This window comes from Tachysurus fulvidraco, chromosome 10 (genome assembly GCF_022655615.1).
Source record: "Tachysurus fulvidraco isolate hzauxx_2018 chromosome 10, HZAU_PFXX_2.0, whole genome shotgun sequence".
Taxonomy (NCBI): Eukaryota; Metazoa; Chordata; class Actinopteri; order Siluriformes; family Bagridae; genus Tachysurus; species Tachysurus fulvidraco.
The window spans coordinates 23,931,883-23,955,359 of record NC_062527.1 but is presented as its reverse complement, the minus strand read 5'-3'; the positions used below and the strand labels follow the sequence as shown (position 1 = coordinate 23,955,359).

Genomic DNA, 23,477 nt, shown 5'->3' with positions numbered 1-23,477 from the left:
AGGTACATTGGTTTACTAGTGTAATGTAGTCTTAGAATTTGGACCAGAATCAGAAAATTCTAAGTTGTTAAGAGCCTGAGAATTGAATGCCAATTAAAAGGAATACCACACCAGAATGACAGTTTGCATAACCTTTATTAATCTTACAGGGATGGTACATACATATCAAAAGAACACTCACTCACTCATTTTCTACCGCTTATCCGAACTACCTCGGGTCACGGGGAGCCTGTGCCTATCCCAGGCGTCATCAGGCATCAAGGCAGGATACACCCTGGACGGAGTGCCAACCCATCGCAGGGCACACACACACACTCTCATTCACTCACACACTACGGACAATTTTTCCAGAGATGCCAATCAACCTATCATGCTTGGACTGGGGGAGGAAACCAGAGTACCCGGAGGAAACCCCCGAGGCACGGGGAGAACATGCAAACTCCGCACACACAAGGCGGAGGCGGGAATCGAACCCCGTCCCTGGAGGTGTGAGGCGAACGTGCTACCCACTAAGCCACCGTGCCCCCCTTAAAAAGAACACATTAATAACAAACTAAAATAATAAAGTGTGCACATAAACAAAACCCTTTTTTCCGTTTATTTGAGCTCAGTTTATTCTTGGTTCCACTTGCTCTTGTTGACAAGAGTTCAGTTTCTATCGTTGGGGCCCTTTTTTTTTTAGTTTGTGTTAGTGTTCATCCTACCACCAAGTAGATAGAGATGATCTTGGAGACTCGTCTTAATTCAGAATCACAAACACGGTTGGCTCGCCACCCAGCCACCTGGACTGGGAATCTATACATCTCTGGCAATTGTCTGGAACATGTAGATCTGTAACACTCCGTGGAAAGGATCTCAGCACGATGTTTCCAACTCTCTACCAAAACCTGACCTATAAATAAGGCCAAATCATTTCTCTCAATTACCATTCAGTGAATAAATGGACTGCTATAAAATATAATGAGATCATATTTCAGCATACCTACAGTATAATGCAATATAAAAATCCCTCTTTTGTTGTACAACAGCTCATGTGTTTCTTCTCAGATATCAAAACTACATGAATTTATCTCTAGTATCAACAGTACATACATCAAAAATTGCATCCTTCATATAAAACACACATTTCAAATTCAAGTTTTATGAAACCTTAGTAACATTAACAGTATGAAGATTAAACTGCCTGAATTGCATGTAAACATTAATCAACATATATATAACTTTAAATCAGAGGAATTAAAGTGTCAGTGTGCTTATTTATCCCCCCCCCCTGCACCGGTAACAGTGGAAATAATGCACTAACATACATCTCTTTAACCTCCAGTGACCACAATTAAATTGTTAACATCCTTAATTTAACAAACTAACCATTTAACATTTCTTTTTATAAACACAACAAAATATTTTTTTTCCTTTTTTGGTTTCACAGGCATTAACCAGTATTATGTTAGCCTAAATGTGGCTAATTACCCTATTAGCATATGAACACAGCAGGCTCTCTACCTTTGCTTTACACAATAGTGCGATTAGCATAAATGCTAGCGAACTCATAGTAGACTCAACAGACTAGCTTAAATACAAATAGGCATCAAAAGCCTAGCCTGTTAGCATGAATGCTAGCGAACTCAAAGGCCTAGCGCCAAATAGCCAAATCACCATTTTAGCGGAATTCACTGCCTTTAGCTCCGTGACAAACAGTGGATTCAGGCACAGCTGTCTTTTACACTCTATTACAAAACAGTGTAGTCAGAATAAGCAATAATAATTATAGAAGTGGTTTAACTTTTCAGCTTTCTGTCTCAGTGATAAGACTTGATACCTTTTAATTAGAATCTTAGATGTTTGATTGAGATCTCAGACCCTGAACTTTAAACACTGATCAGCATGTCTGTAAGAAAGTTTCTCCTGAAGCTCATCTGTGTCTATCTGTTGAGGATGTTAGGAGTGCTCCGGAGCACTGAGAAAACAAACCACACGAGTGAAATCAAATCTGGTTTATTACAAACAGCTGTTCAGAGAACTGAGCTACAGAACAGAATATACTGTATATGCAGTGGAACAAGCTGTGGTGTATGAGATAATGCGGGGGGGGGGGTGTTTCAACATAGATAGGGGTATGCAAGAATGCTGCTTCCTCACAACTCTTATTCAGGCATTGAAGGTCAGGAAGCCTGTACATGAACAAAAAGGAACTGAATGTCCTGCAAGTAATCTCACAAGCAGGTCAGCCTACTGTATACTGTCTTCTTCATACTGTCAAGTTAGAGCACTAAAAGAACAGGATAGACTCAAAGCAAGAACATTAAATCAGAAGAGGTTAAGATAACATATAATACAGAAATACATTTCAACAATGTCATAAACCTTATTTAGTAACAGTTTATTTTTATTGTGAGACAATTGTTTTTCTTTCTGTGAATACAGACATATCCACTGTGTCCACGGCTACACCCACCACCACCAAATCAGGTGTGTTTTTGTTTAATATAATATTTATTACTGTTCATTAAGTTCTTAAACCACTTCTATAATTATTATTGCTTATTCTGACTACACTGTTTTGTAATAGAGTGTAAAAGACAGCTGTGCCTGAATCCACTGTTTGTCACGGAGCTAAAGGCAGTGAATTCCGCTAAAATGGTGATTTGGCTATTTGGCGCTAGGCCTTTGAGTTCGCTAGCATTCATGCTAACAGCCTAGGCTTTTGATGCCTATTTGTATTTAAGCTAGTCTGTTGAGTCTACTATGAGTTCGTTAGCATTTATGCTAATCGCACTATTGTGTAAAGCAAAGGTAGAGAGCCTGCTGTGTTCATATGCTAATAGGGTAATTAGCCACATTTAGGCTAACATAATACTGGTTAATGCCTGTGAAACCAAAAAAGGAAAAAAAAATATTTTGTTGTGTTTATAAAAAGAAATGTTAAATGGTTAGTTTGTTAAATTAAGGATGTTAACAATTTAATTGTGGTCACTGGAGGTTAAAGAGATGTATGTTAGTGCATTATTTCCACTGTTACCGGTGCAGGGGGGATAAATAAGCACACTGACACTTTAATTCCTCTGATTTAAAGTTATATATGTTGATTAATATTTACATGCAATTCAGGCAGTTTAATCTTCATACTGTTAATGTTACTAAGGTTTCATAAAACTTGAATTTGAAATGTGTGTTTTATATGAAGGATGCAATTTTTGATGTATGTACTGTTGATACTAGAGAGAAATTCATGTAGTTTTGATATCTGAGAAGAAACACATGAGCTGTTGTACAACAAAAGAGGGATTTTTATATTGCATTATACTGTAGGTATGCTGAAATATGATCTCATTATATTTTATAGCAGTCCATTTATTCACTGAATGGTAATTGAGAGAAATGATTTGGCCTTATTTATAGGTCAGGTTTTGGTAGAGAGTTGGAAACATCGTGCTGAGATCCTTTCCACGGAGTGTTACAGATCTACATGTTCCAGACAATTGCCAGAGATGTATAGATTCCCAGTCCAGGTGGCTGGGTGGCGAGCCAACCGTGTTTGTGATTCTGAATTAAGACGAGTCTCCAAGATCATCTCTATCTACTTGGTGGTAGGATGAACACTAACACAAACTAAAAAAAAAGGGCCCCAACGATAGAAACTGAACTCTTGTCAACAAGAGCAAGTGGAACCAAGAACAAACTGAGCTCAAATAAACGGAAAAAAGGGTTTTGTTTATGTGCACACTTTATTATTTTAGTTTGTTATTAATGTGTTCTTTTTAAGGGGGGCACGGTGGCTTAGTGGGTAGCACGTTCGCCTCACACCTCCAGGGACGGGGTTCGATTCCCGCCTCCGCCTTGTGTGTGCGGAGTTTGCATGTTCTCCCCATGCCTCGGGGGATTGACTGCCTCGATTGGCATCTCTGGAAAAATTGTCCGTAGTGTGTGAGTGAATGAGAGTGTGTGTGTGCCCTGCGATGGGTTGGCACTCCGTCCAGGGTGTATCCTGCCTTGATGCCTGATGACGCCTGGGATAGGCACAGGCTCCCCGTGACCCGAGGTAGTTCGGATAAGCGGTAGAAAATGAGTGAGTGAGTGAGTGAGTGTTCTTTTGATATGTATGTACCATCCCTGTAAGATTAATAAAGGTTATGCAAACTGTCATTCTGGTGTGGTATTCCTTTTAATTGGCATTCAATTCTCAGGCTCTTAACAACTTAGAATTTTCTGATTCTGGTCCAAATTCTAAGACTACATTACACTAGTAAACCAATGTACCTCCTTACTACTATGCCATAAGATAAGGGTTACATGTTGAATTATTTTACTAGACATGAATTTGTTTGAACAAAAAATGGAATGAAACAAAGTGGAGCCAAAGTGGTTACTCCTTACCTGCCTCCAGCAGCAGGCAGAGCTTTGGTCACTGGCCTCCCCAACACACTGGTCTTGGTCTTGAGCTGCACAGAATGAATCAAGCCTCGTGCATCAATGTTTACAGTCAGGATTCTGCCTATCTTCCAACATCCTCTGGTGCAGTGGTATCTGCAACCAGCACAATATCTCCAGGATAGATGTTTCTTCTTGGCCTCATCCACCTTTGTCTCTCCTGCATAAGAGGTGAGTATTCTGAGATCCATCTTTTCCAGAATAATTCAGCCATATATTACACTTGTCTTCACCTTTTCCTCAGATACAAATTAGGTTTATCGAACAGTCCGGGTGGCATGACAGGTTTGCTTTTTAATGTTAAGATGGTATTAGGCATGAGGGCTTCTAAATCATCAGAATCTTGAGACTGGTGTGATGCGTCCGTCGCTTAAGGTGGCTTCAGTTTCACAAAACAGTTTGTAGAGCTTCATTATCCACAATCTGCTGTTTAAGGACTGCAGTAAGCACACTTCTGACTGAATGAATCATGCGCTCCCAGATACCACCTTGATGTGAGGCTGCAGGGGTATTGAAATGCCAGATTATGCCATCTTGGATCAAGGCTCTTTGGATTTTGTTATGGTTTAGAGCCACCAGACTTTCTTTTGGCTCCCAGTTGGTTCCAGCAAAATAAGTGCCGTTTTCAGAGCTGATGGAGGAGACTGGGCCACGTCTGCACAAAAATCTTCTGATTGCATTAATACAGGAATCAACAACCAGTGTATACGCCACTTCCAAATGAATAGCACAACTGGCCAAGCAAGTGAAAATGGCCCCGTATATTTTGAGATGGCTCCTACATATTTTTATATCAGTAAGGCCAAAATAATCTACTCCAACATCGGTGAATGGAGCTTTATCTGGCATTACTCTTTCCTGGGGAAGATCAGCCATTTTTTGTTCCATCAGCTTTCCTCTGTTTCTTCTGCAGGTCACACACTCTGACAGGACCTTTCTGGCAGCAGAGTTTGCATTGATTATCCAGTATCTCCGACGCAGCCTGGACATGTGGTTTCTTCCTGTTGGTGAATAGGCCGCAGAATTAATGTTGCCGCATGCATGTCTCTACACAGGATGATAGGGTGCTTGGTCTCTGATGGTAATGCTGCCCTCTTGAGACAGCGGCCACTCTGTTGTCCTTTTAGTGTGCTCTTAAAATGTTGCATTTTTTGTGCCACCCTTTGTTCTTTAGTGTTTACATCTTCCTCTGATTGTTGTATCATGGCTTTTTTTTTCTGGGACAGTACTGTGAGGCGCTCCTTCACCTTTTAAAACTAGACCACAGCCCGCCTCAGCTTCCCCCAGCATGAAAAGTAGAAGACAAGGAAACGGGTGGGGCTTTTCCTCTCCTCTACCACAGCACTGACCGTTACATCCTTCTTTATTTCAGGGTCATCATCAGGGATTAGATCACACTTTACATCCAGCTTAGGCCACTTGTCTTTAGACTCAAACAAGAACCCTGGGCCATAGATCCACCTGCTGTGCTTCAGGAAGTCCTCTGCTGTCATCCCTCGCGATGCCTCATCTGCTGGATTGACTCACGTAACTCCACTGGTCAACATGTGTGGCTTCTCGAATGAGAGAGACTCTGTTTGCAACAAAGGTGTGAAACCTCTTTGTTTCAATACTGATGTATTTCAGGATGGAGGTGCTATCAGTCCAGAAAACAGATTTTTACAACTTCAGGTGCAGTTCTCTTTGAAGCTGCTGGTCGATGTGGACAGCGAGGACAGCAGCTGTGAGCTCCAGAAGAGGGATAGTAGCCTGTTTGAGAGGAGCAACTCTGGCCTTTCCCAGAAGGAATGAGAGATGAGCATGATCAACTCTCTGGAATCTTACATATGACACTGTGCCATATCCCATTTGGCTGGCATCGGAGAAGTGGTGGAGCTGCACTCTCAGGACAGAAGTTTTCAGGCTTAATGCACTGCTCCACCTGAAACACTGCCATCCTCTTCAGGTCTTCCAGCCAACCAGACCATTGTTTAGAGAAGTGAGGATGGACAGCATCATCCCAGCCCAAGTGTCTTCTACAGAGCTCTTGTAGTAGCAGCTTGGCAGTGATAGTGATTGGGGCCAGAAATCCTAAAGGATCATACAATGAGCTCACTACTGACAGTATTCTTCTTCTTGTTTGTGGCTGCTCTTGAAGAGAGGTACTGAATTTTGAATGTGTCAGTTTCAGTGCAGTGTCGTAACTCAGAGCCGCCTCCAAGTTGACACATCGCAGGGTGATCTTTACACTTAGACTTTTTCAGTTACTAAAAACTGTTAGTGAGACTTAACGGTTAACTCTATAATTACTACAAAAAATACTGAGAAAACTCTTCAGACCTGGATGAGAATGAGCAAACTTCTTTATTGTGGTCAATCAGCCAACAAATTATAAGAGAAATTGCCAAATTAAAAGTAACAGATCAAAACCCCCAAAAAGAGCATGTCATGCAAAATCAATCAAGAAAAAAAAACAAGAACTCTTGCGACGTCTTTGCAAAAATAAAAACACCCACCTTGACCTACGGACACGCGCCCGCACACGCGCCCCCACCCACACACCCACGCGCGCACACACCTTCGCCCCCGAGCCCCAGATATCTTCTCAATATATACCCTGGCACTCCTAGGAGCCCAGGTGCCATATCAGCTTATTTACTGGAATCACCTCCTATGTTTTCTAAACACACTGACCTAATTTCCCCTTATTTCCCATTACCTTTCACCCATATGCCCATTTATGGATTTTCCTTCCCTTCTTTTTCATGACCTCAGACTAAACACCTGGGCCTTCTTCAGTCTGCACAACAAGTTTATGAGATAAGGTCTGGGCACCACATGCCCATTTATGGATTTTCCTCCCCTTAGTTCATTGTGAACCAATGTCTTTTTCATTCTACATAAGTTTGTATTTGTTATTACAAATGTGCTCAGACTGACTAGGCCTGACAGCCCCGAATCTGGTTACAATAAACATCTTTGGCCTACAACATCGCCTACATATGTCTTATGACAGCAATTGTAATATTTTGCAAGGCCTAATACTTTACTTTGGTTATAGTATTGTAAGGAATAATACTTTAATTATTTCTACTAAGATTTTTTACAACATTCCCCCCGTGAGACTGTAAAGTCTCACCAAACTTATGTTGCAGTATTCTGGACTACCTTGTCATTTCCACTAACCCATATATCTATCTAATTACGAAGACCTCTACCCCAACTTACAACAACTTACAACATTCCCCCACAACGAAAACAAAAAAAAAAACTCGTAGTACATAAAACAAACACAATAACATAAAACAGAATATTACTCCTCCTCAACGAAAACAAAACCTATAGTACATAAAACATAACAATCACAATAACATAAAACAAAACATTACTCCACTACAATGACCACAATTCACACGTGCTCTTTCTCAGAAGGTGAGCCAGGAGTGAGCGAAAAACCCTCTAGATCCCAGATTTGAGGGAAAATTCTCACTCTGCCCGCATATATAGCGCGACAGTGAAAACATTTTTCTTTTTGTCACCAGGCTCACCAAAACATACAGCATAAGCATATGACAAAATAAACAAAGAACAATTTCACAGCATGAGAGAACTAGTTGTCCCTACGACCACCACCAGTAATGATTGCGATGCATGGTTTGAATCCACTGTGGCAAGGATATAATGTACGGGAAATAATATGGCGGGAAATAATATACGCATGTGCACGTCCACGTCCATATGTCGAGGCCACACAAAAGGAACGACATACCTCGTATGTGTGTACCTGCAAAAGCAATCCCCTGTCCAGGGAATAATCATTCTGGTGGCACGAATGAACCCACAGTCCTTCAGGGAGGACTAGATCTGCGTGTACAAGGATAAGTGATATGGGGCGTGTGTCCTCAAGCAACGTGAACCAGGTGTCAGCCGTCGGCGGGGAAGGGTATGTTAGCCAGGTGCAATGTGGTGCTACACCCAGGTCGAAGTCCCCCCAGATGAAGTCAGACAGGTCCACCTCGTTGTACAGGAGGATGCAATTGTAGCAGTAACCGGGAGCGTCATCGAGGCGACAAGCGACACCCTGTGGGCTCGCCTCTAACGGGCAAAAGTGCGGGGTCGCTGGACTTGTCTCTGGTCACTCCGCCGGTTCGACATAGCCTGCAACAAAGCCTTACAGACAACACAGAGACAGGCAATAGACCAGTAGGACACAAAATACCAACAGCCATTACGTAAGCATATGTACAGAACAGTTTGTGTATAGTCAGTCTGGATTCAGTCACAATTAAAGCATTATGGTCATCACCAGTAATGTGGTGCCTCATGTACACAACACTTATGAAAGATATACACACACAGGGGATACAGACAAACAGGGACACACACCAATATGTTATAGTCCTGTATATGCGCAAGTAGTTCCAGTCCGAATCACTATTGTTCTCGTCCAGCAGTGGGAATGAGTCTGGATCCAATTAAACCAACATACACTGATCCTCTTGACTTAATACCTAGTGAAAACTTCTGGTTAGGGCACATCTGAACAGTCATATCTGTAGGGATTGTCGCGGCTACCGGCTGATACGCACAGGATCTACTTATGTTGCCCATCCATTTCGGCCCATGTGTTCTGGCTGCTGAACCCAGCAGGCAAAGTGCAGGACATAAATATGTATCATTATATGGAGATTTATCGCACTCGTCCACACCTCTAGTAGGCATTACATAGGGAGTTTGATTAGACCGGTCATGGCATATTACACAAGTACTGTTTGCAGCAACCTGGTGAGCGGTTTCTGTCCACCACTGTCGAGATACACCAATTATTAGAACTCGTCCAAAATATTCCACCTTTCTCCGGCAGAATTGTAGCTTCTTGTGCTAATCTTGTGCCCATTGTTTGCAAGGGCCTTCAGTACTGTTATTGAATCCTGTACGCATTGCTCTTTCGATTGGCAGGATCTCCATTTGTAAATTCACCAGATCTCTGGTCAGTACTTAGTTGAATATCGATGGATTTTCACAATATCCTTGCTGCCCTTAATATGTGAATGCAAACAAGTGCTGAGAGTCAGGGTGCAATGGGATACTAAAAAATGCTTAACACAGATCAATTACTGTATACCATTTTGTTCCCTCTGGAATATTTGATGATAATATTTGTGGATCCGGGACCACTGGGGTCACAGCTACCACTATTTGATTGACTGGTCTTAAATCATGTACCAATTTCCATTTATCTAAGTTTGGCTTTCTGATCGGAAAAAATCGGAGTGTTGCACTGAGTTTTTGTGGGGATTAAAACTCCTGCTTCCACAAGCCCTTTAATAGTTGGTCCTATCCCTTCCTCTGCTTGTTTAGACAATGGATACTGTCTCTGATGAAGTAATGGTGCATTGGGCCTAATTGGTATTTTTGCTAATCCTGCTGACTTAAGTAGTCCTACATCTGTTGCATGTTTAGTCCACAATTGCTCTGGGACTTTACTTAGTGATTCTTCTACTTCTTTCTGTCATCTCTTCCTCGTCTTCTAATTGTGACATCTGTACCTCCACTTCTACTCTCATCTGTATTTTTGTCTGCTGACTAACTAGCATGGTGGTGGCTACTACCTGTTCTGTCCCCTTATAATCTATCTTTAGGAAGGTTTGTCTTCCGACATACATACCCTAGAATATCTTGTTGGTTTCCATTTCTCTACCCTCCCCGCTTCTCTCATCATAGGCCCTGTCTTTTGATTCAAGACCTTGCCCGATCATCAGGGAGATGTGGGAGACTGCGTCTCCAGCTTGATACCATTCTTGAATCTGCTCAGGGAGTACAGCATATGTAGCTACTCCTTGCTGGCCAATTATCATACTGTCCATGTTGATATCATATTGTTTTCCATGGTCCTCTAGCTTCACAGCAATCTGGATGTCGTCTTCTTCTACCGCTTATCCGGGGCCGGGTCGCGGGGGCAGCAGTCTAAGCAGGGATGCCCAGACTTCCCTCTCCCCAGACACTTCCTCCAGCTCTTCCGGGGGAATACCGAGGCGTTCCCAGGTGAGCCGCGAGACACAGTCCCTCCAGCGTGTCCTAGGTCTTCCCCGGGGCCTCCTCCCGGTTGGACATGCCCGGAACACCTCCCCAGGGAGGCGTCCAGGAGGCATCCGAAACAGATGCCCGAGCCACCTCAGCTGACTCCTCTCTATGTGGAGGAGCAGCGGCTCTACTCTGAGCTCCTCCCGAGTGACCGAGCTCCTCACCCTATCTCTAAGGGAGCGCCCAGCCACCCTGCGGAGGAAACTCATTTCGGCCGCTTGTATCTGGGATCTCGTCCTTTCGGTCATGACCCAAAGCTCATGACCATAGGTGAGGGTAGGAACGTAGATCGACCGGTAAATAGAGAGCTTTGCCTTGTGGCTCAGCTCTTTCTTCACCACAACAGATCGGTATATCGACCGCATCACTGAAGAAGATACACCAATCCGCCTGTCGATCTCCTGCTTCATCCTTCCCTCACTCGTGAAGACCCCAAGATACTTAAACTCCTCCACTTGAGGCAGGAGCTCTCCACCAACCTGAAGGGGGCAAGCCACCCTTTTCCGACTGAGGACCATGGCCTCGGACTCGGAGGTGCTGATTCTCATCCCCGCCGCTTCACACTCGGCTGCAAACCATCCTAGTGCACGCTGAAGGTCCTGGTTTGAGGAAGCCAGCAGGACAACATCATCTGCAAAAAGCAGAGACGAAATCCTGTGGTCCCCAAACTGGACTCCCTCTGGCCCCATACTGCGCCTAGAAATCCTGTCCATCTTTGGTGTGAGATGTCCAGAGTTTATATCCACAAAAGAATAATGTACAGTACTGGCGTAGGACGGCCTGCCGTATATGGCGGGAAATAATATACGCATGTGCACGTTCACATCCATATGTCGAGGTCACACAAAAGGAACGACATACCTCGTATGTGTGTACCTGCAAAAGCAATCCCCTGTCCAGGGAATAATCATTCTGGTGGCACGAATGAACCCACAGTCCTTCAGGGAGGACTAGATCTGCGTGTGCAAGGATAAGTGATACGGGGCGTGTGTCCTCAAGCAACGTGAACCAGGTGTCAGCCGTCGGCGGGGAAGGGAATGTTAGCCAGGTGCGATCTTACGGCCACAGCTCCGAGCGGCCGCGTCGACAATGGAAGTGGAGAACATGGTCCACTCGGACTCAATGTCTCCAACCTCCCTCGGGATCTGATTGAACCTCTGCCGGAGGTGGGAGTTGAAGATCTCTCTGACCGGAGACTCTGTCAAACGTTCCCAGCAGACCCTCACAGTACGTTTGGGTCTGCCAAGTCTGTCCAACTTCCTCCCCCGCCATCGGATCCAACTCACCACCAGGTGGTGATCAGTTGACAGCTCCGCCCCTCTCTTTACCCGAGTGTCCAAGACATACGGCCGGAGATCAGATGAAACAACCACAAAGTCGATCATCGACTTCCGACCTAGGGTGTCCTGGTGCCATGTGTACTGATGGACACCCTTATGCTTGAACATGGTGTTCGTTATGGACAAACTGTGACTAGCACAGAAGTCCAATAACAGAACACCACTCGGGTTCAGGTCGGGGGGCCGTTCCTCCCAATCACGCCCCTCCAGGTGTCACTGTCACTGCCCACGCGAGCTTTGAAGCCCCCAGTAGAACAACGGAGTCCCCGGTCGGAGCACTTTCCAGCACCCCTTCCAGACACGCCAAGAAGGTCTACACTGCCATTTGGCCCATAAGCACAAATAACCGTGAGAGACCTATCCCCAACCCGAAGGCGCAGGGAAATGACCATCTCGTTCACCGGGGTGAACTCCAACACATGGTTGCTGAGCTGGGGGGCTATGAGCAAGCCCACACCAGCCTGCCGCCTCTCACCATGGGCAACTCCAGAGTAGTAGAGAGTCCAGCCTCTCTCAAGGAGTTGCATTCCAGAGCCCAAGCTGTGTGTGGAGGTGAGCCCAACTATATCTAGTCGGTATCTCTCAACCTCCCGCACCAGCTCAGGCTCCTTCCCCCCCAGCGAGGTGACATTCCATGTCCCTAGTGCCAGATTCCGTGTCTGGAGATTGGGTCGATGAGGCCCCCGCCTTCGACTGCCACCCAATCCACATTGCATCGGCCCCTTACGGTTGTATGTAATCTGGATGTATGTAAGTTAATCATGGAATTCCATTCCAAGTATTCTTGCCATATTTTTGATGTATCTTTGTCCTTGAGTTCCATCCAATACATTTTGTCCAGTTCTGTCATTTCCTCTTCTTGGCTTACTACTAGGTATTGTCGAGCTAACATTTCTGGGAGTGTTATCCACACTCCTGTTGGCCCACAGTGTATTATGGCTCCTAGTTTGCAGAGCACATCTCTCCCAAGAAGATTATCTGGAGTGTCTGGGGAATAAAGTAAATATTCTTTTCTAATGGTTGTAATTGTTGCTCCTGTGTCAATCAGGAATAGGGCCTGTATTTCATTTCCAATTCCCACCACAATTGTTGGTTCTTGGGCAGGGTGCAATGAGGTGGTACACTGCACCAGCTCCCCCCTCTGGCTTCTCTAGGCCTCTTCACATTTCTCCTGGACCTGGGCCCAATGGGCTCCCTCCAGATGGTGCTGGGGCTTGTCCTTGAAATCCTGGGCCCGTTCATTGGCCTGCCCAATTTCCAGCTCCTTGTGGTTTTGCTGCGAGTGCATGCTGCATTCCTGACTGCCCTGCTCCTTGTTGAAACATTGGAGCAGGCATCTGTGCAGGCACCTGTTGTCTTCCTTGGTTTCCCATGACCCCTCCTAGTGCTCCATACTGTAAGTAGGGTCAGTCTTGTTTCAGGCGACTTGGGTTATTGCACTTTCAGCAACTTCCTCCTTGACCTCCTGTTTGCACAGTGCAATCTTTGTCATATCCATCTTCCCTGGAAAAGCATCACAAAAAAGCCTTACGCTCCATGTAATTCCATTATGAAGTCAGAGTACGTGGTATTTCTCCCGTTCTCATGATCTGGGGATCTGGGTGTCTCATGCACAGATTTTCATCCAGCCTTTCATACTTAATCCGCTCCTTCATACTTTGCGTGAACAGCTTTTCCGCATGCAGAGCATGTTGTATGATGAGGCTCAGCCTTCCAGTGTCCCACATGATGCATAGGTTTTTCACCTTGTCAGATATTTCTGGAATCAGTCCATTCATGAAACTGTTTCTCATGTGTGCCTCGTATGCTGTCACTTCCCCCTCACTCATATCCTGCTGGGGGAATGAGGCAGCTGTGTGCGTTGTGTACTGTATGTCAGTACACATACAGTACACAGCCATTGCACAACTAAATCTTCTGCAGCCTTCTTTGCCTCCCTCTTCCTCTTTCTGTGTAACTCTGTATGGTGTATTACATTCGCTTCGAAGGTGGCCCATGGCATGGTGTTTAGACCCACCACTGTTTTCAGTTGGTCTTGGACTTCCTCATGGAGTGCCCTTTTTAATATGAGTTTAAACAGTGTCTCACTTGTGGGTGTTTCATCCCATGCTGTTCACATCTCCTCTCTCCAGGACTCCTGGAGTTTCAGTATGAATTCGGCAATCCCTTCTTCTTATTATTTTTTCCACTTTTCCTGGGTCAGCCTTGCTTGGGTAGGCCGTCCTTAACTGATCCCACAGGTCATTCCTGTATGGGCCGAAGGTTATTCCATCTCCCCTTGGATCATCTGCCTCTCTTCCTAATCCAGCAAGGTGGAGTATTTCCATCATTTTTGCTTTTCCTATGGTTTGGCATAAGATTGCCTTCAGATTTCCCAGGGCCAAACTTTGTCCGGTCGTTTGTTCCTCGAACTTTGTGATCCATCTCTGTGCTCCTTCGCACACGCTTGGCAGTCTTTTTACCAATCCAGTCACATCCATGAATTTCCATGGCACATAATGCATTTGCTTTCCTTTAGCTATCAGGGGAGCTGTGTTGCTCTTGGTGCTTCTGTCTCCTCCTCTTCTTCACTGGAGCTCTCACTTTCGGGGGCCACCTGCTGCGTCTCCCCACCTTTTCCTCTTCCTGTCTGGGATCGGGTCTGCATGTGTCTGTTTCTTTGGATGTCGCCCCATTTTTGTTTATCTGCCTTCTTTGTTCCTTCCTTATTTTTTTGGAGATTTCTGAATTGTTTCTCCGCTTGTTTCTGTTCTTCCTCCAAGTATTTATATTCCAACTCCAATTCCTCCACTTTCATCTCCAGTCATGATGCCTGACCTCGTAACTCCTCCGTCACATGTTTTCTGGCTTCGTTCCAGAGCTTCCTTTATCGCTCTTTCCTGCCCTTTGTTCTGCCACACGCCTTCTGTCTCCAGGGGGGTCAGCTGCACTTCCCCCTCCAGTCTCACTCTTACTCCTCTCATTCTCTCATTTTGGGTATTTTCCTTCTTCTCCTTTGCTGCCGCCCTTTACCAGGGGAGGGCAGTCTTCTTGCTCTCCCTTGGGACACTCTTTTTCTACTGATGTGTGCCGGATTACTCCTCTGACTTGCCCTCCTATAATTTCCAGTTCTATTTCTTGTGTTTCACTCGCCTCTGCTGTATTTATTACGTGGTATATGCCATGGTGGTTGGGCTTATATTGTTTGTTGTAAGGCGGGGGCTGGAGCTGCCCCCCCCCCATTCACCTGATGGTGGGGCTGTAGCCTTCTCTTTCCCCTGTTCTTTGCTTTGTTCTGCTTTTAGCTTCTCTTTCCTTCCTCTTCAAACCATTCCACTATCTCCCATTTCTTCATAGTTTTATCAATACTCTTTTTTCACCCCCCCCAAAAAAAATTCTATCCTTTCCTTCATCTTTTTACATTTCTTTTACTGAAACAAAAACACTACATTAGGTTTTTATATATCTTGATTAATGTAATTATAAATCATATTGTATTTATGTCTAGTTCTGTTATAAATTAAAACCAGATTTTATGTATGTATGAGTATGCATATGTGTGGACCCCAGGAAGACTAGCTGATTGCATAGACTTTCAGCTAATGGGATCCATATAAATAAACAAAAACAACAAAGAAAAATATAAAAATAAAATAAATAAAATAACCTACACCTGGTTTAACACTACGGAAAAAACTTTCCCCAACAAACAATTTTTTATGAAGTCAAAAAGAATGGCCCAAGAATAAATTTGATTTTATATGGATGTTTTTTCTCACTAGGCATTAGTATCTGTTCACAAAAAAGAGAAAAAACTCAGGAAAGCTGTTCTGTATGTATGTGTGTGTGTTCAGCTTGGGAATTAAGTCATAAGTCATGTTTTCACAGTGCTCTAGCTGGCACAGCTGGCCCCTTGCCAGATGGCCCTTATCGTTCCTCGTTGGAATCGTCTCCTTATTGGCTAAAGAGATGTCAGGGTCTCGCTACTTGTTACTGGCTGGCCCAACTGCCAAACAATGGCGGGTGTTCCGGATATTGGCTTCTAAGCTGTCTATCTCTGCTCTACGGGGTACCTATTGGCTCATGTGAGGCTGGACTACAAATATGACACCGAATTTGTAGTTCATCAACTGGGAAGTGAGAGCCGGGGGAAAAAAAATGGACGGGAGTAAACTCCGTGTACAGTCTTCGGTCAGAAAAATAACTATTGTAAGGCGAGCACAGCAATTTGGATTAAAAGGCTTAGATAGTTCTTGGACCTTGGGTATTCATGAAAAAATATTGAAAACTATGAAGCAAGGTGAATCAGATGAATCAGGTGAATCTTATTTTCACTCATTGTGTCTCATACAGTTCTCTGTTATAATTGAATGCTTGTGTGACTTAAATGGATGTTATGCTTGTGTGACAGCGCTTTTTCCGTTGCAACTCATTTTATGTTTTTATCACACATCAAACTAAATTTAAATTACGATTGAAATTACGATTTCAATCATGCAGACTTAAAGAGTGTGTTCCCAAAAATACACCAACACATTAACTTTCCAACACGGGGTAATAACATTTTGGACTTTGTTTACACCACTCAGAAAGGAGCCTACAAAGCCCTCCCCCTCCCCCACCTTCGCGCATCAGACCACATTACTGTCATGCTAATGCCTGCATACAGACCACTCATTAAAGTCACCAAACCAGTTCAGAAACAAATTCAGGTGTGGCCTGAGGGGTCATCGGAGGCTCTTCAAGACTGCTTTGACACCACGGACTGGAATATGTTTAAGCAGGCTGCCACATACAATAACACCACAGACACAGTACACGGAAACTGTCACTGCCTACATCACCAAGTGCATTGTTGATGTAACGGTCACAAAGACCATCACTATCCGGGCCAATCAGAAGCCATGGATGACAGGAGAGGTGTACAGACTCCTGAAGACGCGGAATGCCGTCTTCAGAGCTGGAGATGAGGCGGGTCTGAGGACAGCCAGGGCCAACCTATCCCGGGGCATCAGAGAGGCTAAGAGGCAGTACTCCAGGAGGTTAGCCCATAAATTCAGTGACAGCAGAGACACTCGGAGGCTGTGGCAGGGGATACAAACCATTACAGACTACAAGCCTCTACCACGGACCTGTGATAGTAACATCTCTCTGCTGAACGAGCTGAACACCTTCTTTGCTCGCTTTGAGAAGCAAAACAGCACCACTGCACAGAAAACTCCACCTCCTCCCGGTGACCAGGTAATGATGCTGACCCCGGATAGCGTGAGGAGATCCTTCAGCAGGATCAATGTACGCAAAGCTCCGGGTCCTGACAACATCCCTGGACGTGTACTGAGAGACTGTGCAGTGGAACTCACTGATGTCTTCACAGACATTTTTAACATCTCACTCAGTCAAGCTGTTGTCCCCACATGCTTCAAAGCTGCCACCATCATTCCAGTCCTGAAAAAGCCGTCTCCATCATGCTTCAATGATTACCGTGCTGTTGCTCTTACTTCTATCATCATGAAGTGCTTCGAACGGCTAGATCGGCAGATCGGCCAAACCGCTCGACTGATGATGCCATCTCAACTGCCATGCATTCAGCACTCACTCATGTGGACAAAAAGGACTCATACATTAGAATGTTGTTCATAGACTTTAGTTCAGCATTCAACACTATCATTCCCCAACAGCTCAGTAATAAACTGCTTCAACTTGGGCTCAGCACTTCACTGTGCAACTGGATATTGGACTTTCTGACTGGAAGACCTCAGGCAGTACGGGTCGGCAGCAACACATCCAGCACCATCACACTGAACAATGGGGCCCCCCAAGGATGTGTGCTGAGCCCCCTTCTCTTCACCCTGCTGACCCATGACTGCACACCACATCACACAACTCCAACCTCTTTATCAAGTTTGCGGATGACACGACTGTAGTGGGTCTCATTAGCAACAAAGATGAGACAAACTACAGGAACGAGGTGAGACGCCTGGCTGGGTGGTGTACTGACAACAATCTCTCTCTGAACGTGGAGAAGACGAAGGAGATTGTTGTTGACTTCAGGAGAACGCACACTCAGCATGCTCCTCTGTCCATCAACGGTGCCACTGTGGAGAGAGTGAATAGCACCAAGTTCTTGGGTGTGGTCATCACAGAGGACCTCTCCTGGACTGGAAACGCAGCAGCACTGGCCAAGAAATCACAGCAGCGTCTCTACTTCCTCCACAAACTGAGAAGAGCCAGCACCACGCCACCCATCATGCACACCTTCTACAGAGGCACCATTGAGAGCATACTATCGAGCTGCATCACTGTGGTACGGTGCTTGCAACGCATCCTGCCGGAAGACACTACAGCGCATAGTGAGAGCAGCTGAGAGGATTATTGGTGTCCCTCTCCCCTCCCTCCAGGACATTTACGCGACCCGTATCACCCGAAAAGCCCTCTGCATTGCAGGTGATCCCACCCACCCATTACACAGCTTCTTCAGTCTGCTGCCATCAGGGAGGAGACTGCGGAGTCACCGGGCCAGGACCAACAGATTGAAGGACAGCTTCATTCATCAGGCTATCAGGAAGCTGAACTCACTTTCAAACTTGCCTCCACTTCTCTTTTCTGCCACAGGCTCCACAGATATATGAAGCCAACACTCCCCTTCAGATCCCACATCCTCAAGGACCTTCCACTCCCCCTCCCACTAACATAAGGAAACATGCACCAGTCACTTTGTGCAGCATTGGTCTGCCTATTCTCCACTGCATCTACATATGCTTTGCACTTTATTTAAATCTAATTGCTAATATTTTGCACCTTGGGACTGAGAGAAATACATTTTCGATTCTTTTTTGTGTATATACTGTACATGTGAAAGAGTTGACAATAAAGAAGAACTTGAACTTGAATTGAAACTGAATCGTCATTCAGTTTGACAATACACAAATACACATGTGCACATAAACAATTCATACACATTACACACCGTACACGTATCATCGTATACTTATTGGCGTACACTTATTTATGTGCATACTCATTGGCCGCACACATTATTGTGTATCGTCGTATACTTATGATGATAACGTGCACGTATATAAACACTTATAAATACTGAGTACTTTATCGTACCCCAATGTACTTTACCGTACACCCATGCACGTTTTCTCCACCTGCCAGTACCGTGACGGCTGTAAGTTATATAGCACTCACACCAACGCAGGAATTTTCTAAATTCTAAATTCACTCATGAGATTTTTCTTTCACACACACACACACACACACACACACACACACACACCTCCCTCACTCTGTCCCTCGCTCTCTTTATCTGTGTGTGTCTCTCACATAGACACACAGTCACAAATCAAAACAACCTTATCTATTTTAGTGTTGGCGGGATGGTTCTGTTCTGGGAGAATTTTTCCCACGCGCCTGTCCGTGAGCATGCATGACGGGACGGGGAGGCAGCGCTGGGGAATGAATATACCCCCTGGTTACAGCTCAGAATCAGAATCGGCGCTGGCGACAGAAAAAAGTAAAAAAAAAAAAGTCTATTGCTTTAAATAAAAAGCTGTCTTTAACACTATCTAGAAAGTCATTCAGATCAGGAGATACAAATTTGGAAGTATACAGGTCTTTATAAACTGAGTTATTACTGAGTAACAAACTTTGATATCCTATTTCCATCCTCTGTGACTGTATTATTAATTAAAAAAATGCTTATAGAAGTCAATTCACCTTTCCTTTTCTCCAAATTAAAGAAATAATTAGTATTTTTTCCTCACTGTTCCAACCATCTATGTCTTGACCTGATAAAAGCACTCTCTGTTTTTTCTTGATAAATGTTATCCAATTGTACTTGTAATGATGATACATCCATCAAATTTAACTGAAGCAATAGATTTACCCATTGAAATAGTTCCTAATTTTGTATCTCATTATTTCCCAATGTTTCCCACAAACTTTCGTTATTTTAGTCTGAGATCAGTGCTTATCTATTAACTTTCGTTTTTCGTAATTTTAACCATCGTTTTAAAATTATTATCATTTAATAACTTTTTATTCACTTTCCAATAACCCCTTTAGTTTAAATTCAGCTGAACCATGCATATTAATCAAAATTGATATACACTTATGGTCAGTTAAAACTGATGGCTCTATAGAAACAGTCTGGACATATTGTTCCAGTTCATGTGATATTAAGAAAAAATCAATGCGTGATTGTTTGGAATAATCTTTGTTGCTCCATGTATATATTCTTTTGTCTGGATTTTCGAGGCGCCAAATGTCAACTAAACCTATACGGGTACATACATTCCTGATTTCAAAACGAGTTTCATTGCTTTTCGCTGGCCATCGATCCATAACTTCATCAAATAGACTATTTAAATCACCCCCCCCCCCTAAAAGATTAAGATTAATTTCGATATTTGTGAAAAACGTTTCATTTAGCCGTTTATTGTTAGTGGCATATGAATTCACAAGAGTGTAATGAGTTTGATCAATGTTATGTATTATTACCATTCTTGGCTAAGAACCTGACCCTTGAACTTTCCCTTTAGTATAGCGACCCCTCCAGGCCTAGTGCTGAAATGTGAAAACCATATTTCATTTCCCCATTGACTTCTCCAGAACCTTTCATCTTCCTTACAAGAATGTGTTACTTGATCGAAATAAAAATCGACACCCTTTCCTTTACAATATAAAAATAATGATTTCCTTTTCAAAGGATCACGTAAACCTCTGGCATTAATTGAAAAAAAATTAAATAGACATGAAAACTTACACTTGTCCTTTTTATAACAAAAATAAGGGTCCTCTGCAATATATAATGAAAATGTAACAGCCAATAAATGCAGATTATCTACCGTTACATATGAACACTTTTTCAAACATTTTATAAGTAGATTGTATAGGTGCCATTCATAACATACTACAACTTGTTACCAATATAGCCTACATAAGTCAGCTGTTGCTTAAATGAAAATAATTAAAGTTGCTTGCTCCGATCAATATATGTTCAGTTAACGAAACATTAGGTAACTCAAACCTATTTTACAGTATGCTCGCTAAATTTCGTTTACGAAGTGGTCCTGACTGAAGTTTGGTAACTTTAGGGGGGATGTCTAATGATAATGACACATACACTGATCTGGAGATTCCTTTGGCTTTTGATAAAAGCACCTGTCCCTGAATTGACAAATCCCTTTGTAACCACATATTAAACTTCTTATTCATTCTGTTAATCATTGGATTAAAGTTTATTGCGCAAATATTCATCTTTACATTTAACAGTTCCCAGATATATTATTTGATTTCCAATTGGAATATTACAGAGATTGGGTAAATGACAATCTTTAAGAGGAAACAGAACTGACTTATTCACATTCATTCTTAGCCCTGATACATCTGAGAAATCTTTTATGCATTTCACTGCTTTACTGATTTCATTCCTATCTTTCACAAACAAGACAGTCATCTGCAAACTGACACAACTTAAATGTTTTTCTTGTTATGTTGTAATTCCTTCAAAAATGTCATTTTTTGATGTAAAGGGCCATTATTTGTGTTGCTAATAAAAACAAAAAGGGTGAGATCGGACATCCCTGTCTAATCCCTCTATTTATTTCAATTTTTCCTGATGTCCCCTTTGCTAATTTTACAGAACTGGTACATCCTTTGTATAGAGTTTTGATGGTTTTTTGAAAATAACAGCCAAACCCAAAAAAGTCAATTGCTTTAAATAAAAAGTTGTGCTCTATGGTATCAAATGCCTTTTGAAAATCAATAAAAAAGACAAAACTTTAAGTCTAAGACATATTGATTGTAGTCTATCATATCTAGGATTAATCTAATATTATTCCTATAAATCCAGTCTGTTCCTCATCTATAATATTTTCCAATCCATTTTTCAGTCTTTTGGCAAAAATTAAAGCAAATAGTTTGGCATCATTATTTAATAGACTAACGGGTCTCCAATTTTCTAAATATAGAGTATTTTTATCTGGTTTTGGAATTAATGTAATAACACCTTGTCTTAAAGAAGTGGGCAATTCCCCCTTTTCAACAGATTCTGTGAAGAGAGCTAACAAAAAGGGAGCTAATTTATCTCTAAACACTTTATAGAACTCACTAACAAGTTCATCATTACCTGGAGAAAGATTATCTTTAAGGCTGCCAATACACTCTTTAACTTCCTCTAATCTTAAATCACCATCACAAAACAATTTAAAATCATCATCAATAACTTTGGCCTTGTGTTTAACACTATCCAAAAAGTCATTCAGATCAGGAGATACACAATTGGAAGTATACAGTACAGGTCTTTATAAAACTGAGTAACAAACTTTGATATCTTATTTCCATCCTCTGTGACTGTATTATTTGCTCCCTCTAATCCAGTTCTTTTATTTCACCCTTATAAGAGAAATTGAGAAATTAAAAGTAACAAATGAAAACCCCCCAAAAGAGCATGCCATGCAAAATCAATCAAGAAAAAAACAAGAACTCTCATGACGTCCTTGCAAAAATAAAAACACCCACCTTGACCCACGGACACGCGCACACACACCTTCGCCCCCGAGCCCCAGATATCTTCTCAATATATACCCTGGTGCTCCTAGGAGCCCAGGTGCCATATCACCTTATTTACCGGAATCACCTCCTATGTTTTCTCAACAGACTGACCTAATTTCCCCTTATTTCCCATTACCTTTCACGCATATGCCCATTTATGGATTTTCCTTCCCTTATTTTTCATGACCTCAGACTAAACACCTGGGCCTTCTTCAGTCTGCACAACATGTTTATGAACTACGGTCTAGGCACCACATGTCCATTTATGGATTTTCCTCCCCTTAGTTCATTGTGAACCAATGTCTTTTTCATTCTACATAAGTTATCGCTATGAGCTAAGGTCTGGGAACCAAGGTTATTTCCATTCTACATAACAAGTTTGTATTTGTTATTACAAATGTGCTCAGACTGACTAGGCCTGACAGCCCCGAATCTGGTTACAATCTTATGTAAGCCTTATCACCTACAAAGTATGCTCTCTTTCCCTCTTTGCCTGCCTTTTCTACAACAGGCCATAACTTGGTGTGTGCTTCTTTGTCTGCAGCAGCCAGATCCTCTTTGGAGCGAAGATGCTTTCTTTGTAAATATTCATTAGCTTTGGCAAATCTCCACACCAAGTCTCTTGCCGTCCGTGAAAGAAACCTGATGATTACTGGTCGCGATGTGATGTTGTTCTTCATCTCTGAAGGTTTGCCAATCCTGTGGACTATATCGATGGCACCTGTCACATGTGTGCACTGGGCTTCTGGAAGGATCTCTCTGCATATTTCTTTCACAACTGCTTTAACGTCTTCTTCTGATCTCTTGACGACTCCGTAAAGGCACAAGTTCCATCGCCTGTTATATCGCTCAGCATCATTCAGCTTCTGTTCCATTACTTGAATCTTTTTTTGAGATTTCACATACTGTGTTTTAAGACATGCATTGTCCTTCTTTATATCAGCGATTTCTTGATAACAGTCCTCAAGTGACTAAGTCCTTCGATTTGTAGAGTGTTTTGTAGAGCTCTTTGATCAATTTTGGCTGTCAGAATGCGGATAATGTTCTCTTGCATCTCAGCCAAAGACGGTTCATTCTCCCCATCATTCTTAACTTTCTTTGGTGGAC

At 43.1% G+C, this 23,477-nt stretch overlaps 1 protein-coding gene and 2 long non-coding RNA genes across 3 annotated transcripts; 2 read left to right on the top strand and 1 right to left on the bottom strand.

The window, feature by feature from the left end:
* Positions 1-584: 584 nt before the first annotated feature.
* On the bottom strand, positions 585-1,741 carry LOC125145688. The gene is made up of 2 exons (XR_007144124.1): positions 1,657-1,741; positions 585-892 (listed from the first exon to the last, which is right to left on the bottom strand). It is a non-coding gene; the product is annotated as an uncharacterized LOC125145688 (long non-coding RNA).
* Positions 1,742-2,555: 814 nt separating this feature from the next.
* Positions 2,556-3,706, top strand: LOC113638843. Its single transcript, XR_007144123.1, has 2 exons — positions 2,556-2,640; positions 3,400-3,706. It is a non-coding gene; the product is annotated as an uncharacterized LOC113638843 (long non-coding RNA).
* Positions 3,707-15,589: 11,883 nt separating this feature from the next.
* On the top strand, positions 15,590-18,619 carry LOC125145680. Its single transcript, XM_047819501.1, has 2 exons — positions 15,590-16,128; positions 16,400-18,619. The coding sequence occupies exon 2, from the start codon at positions 16,719-16,721 to the stop codon at positions 17,448-17,450; it is 732 nt and encodes a 243-aa protein (XP_047675457.1). The 5' UTR covers positions 15,590-16,128; positions 16,400-16,718; the 3' UTR covers positions 17,451-18,619.
* Positions 18,620-23,477: the final 4,858 nt, after the last annotated feature.

What these genes read in the sequence shown, in the direction of transcription:
- LOC125145680 (XM_047819501.1), top strand. Translation starts at nt 16,719, where the DNA reads ATGACAGGAGAGGTGTACAGACTCCTGAAGACGCGGAATGCCGTCTTC.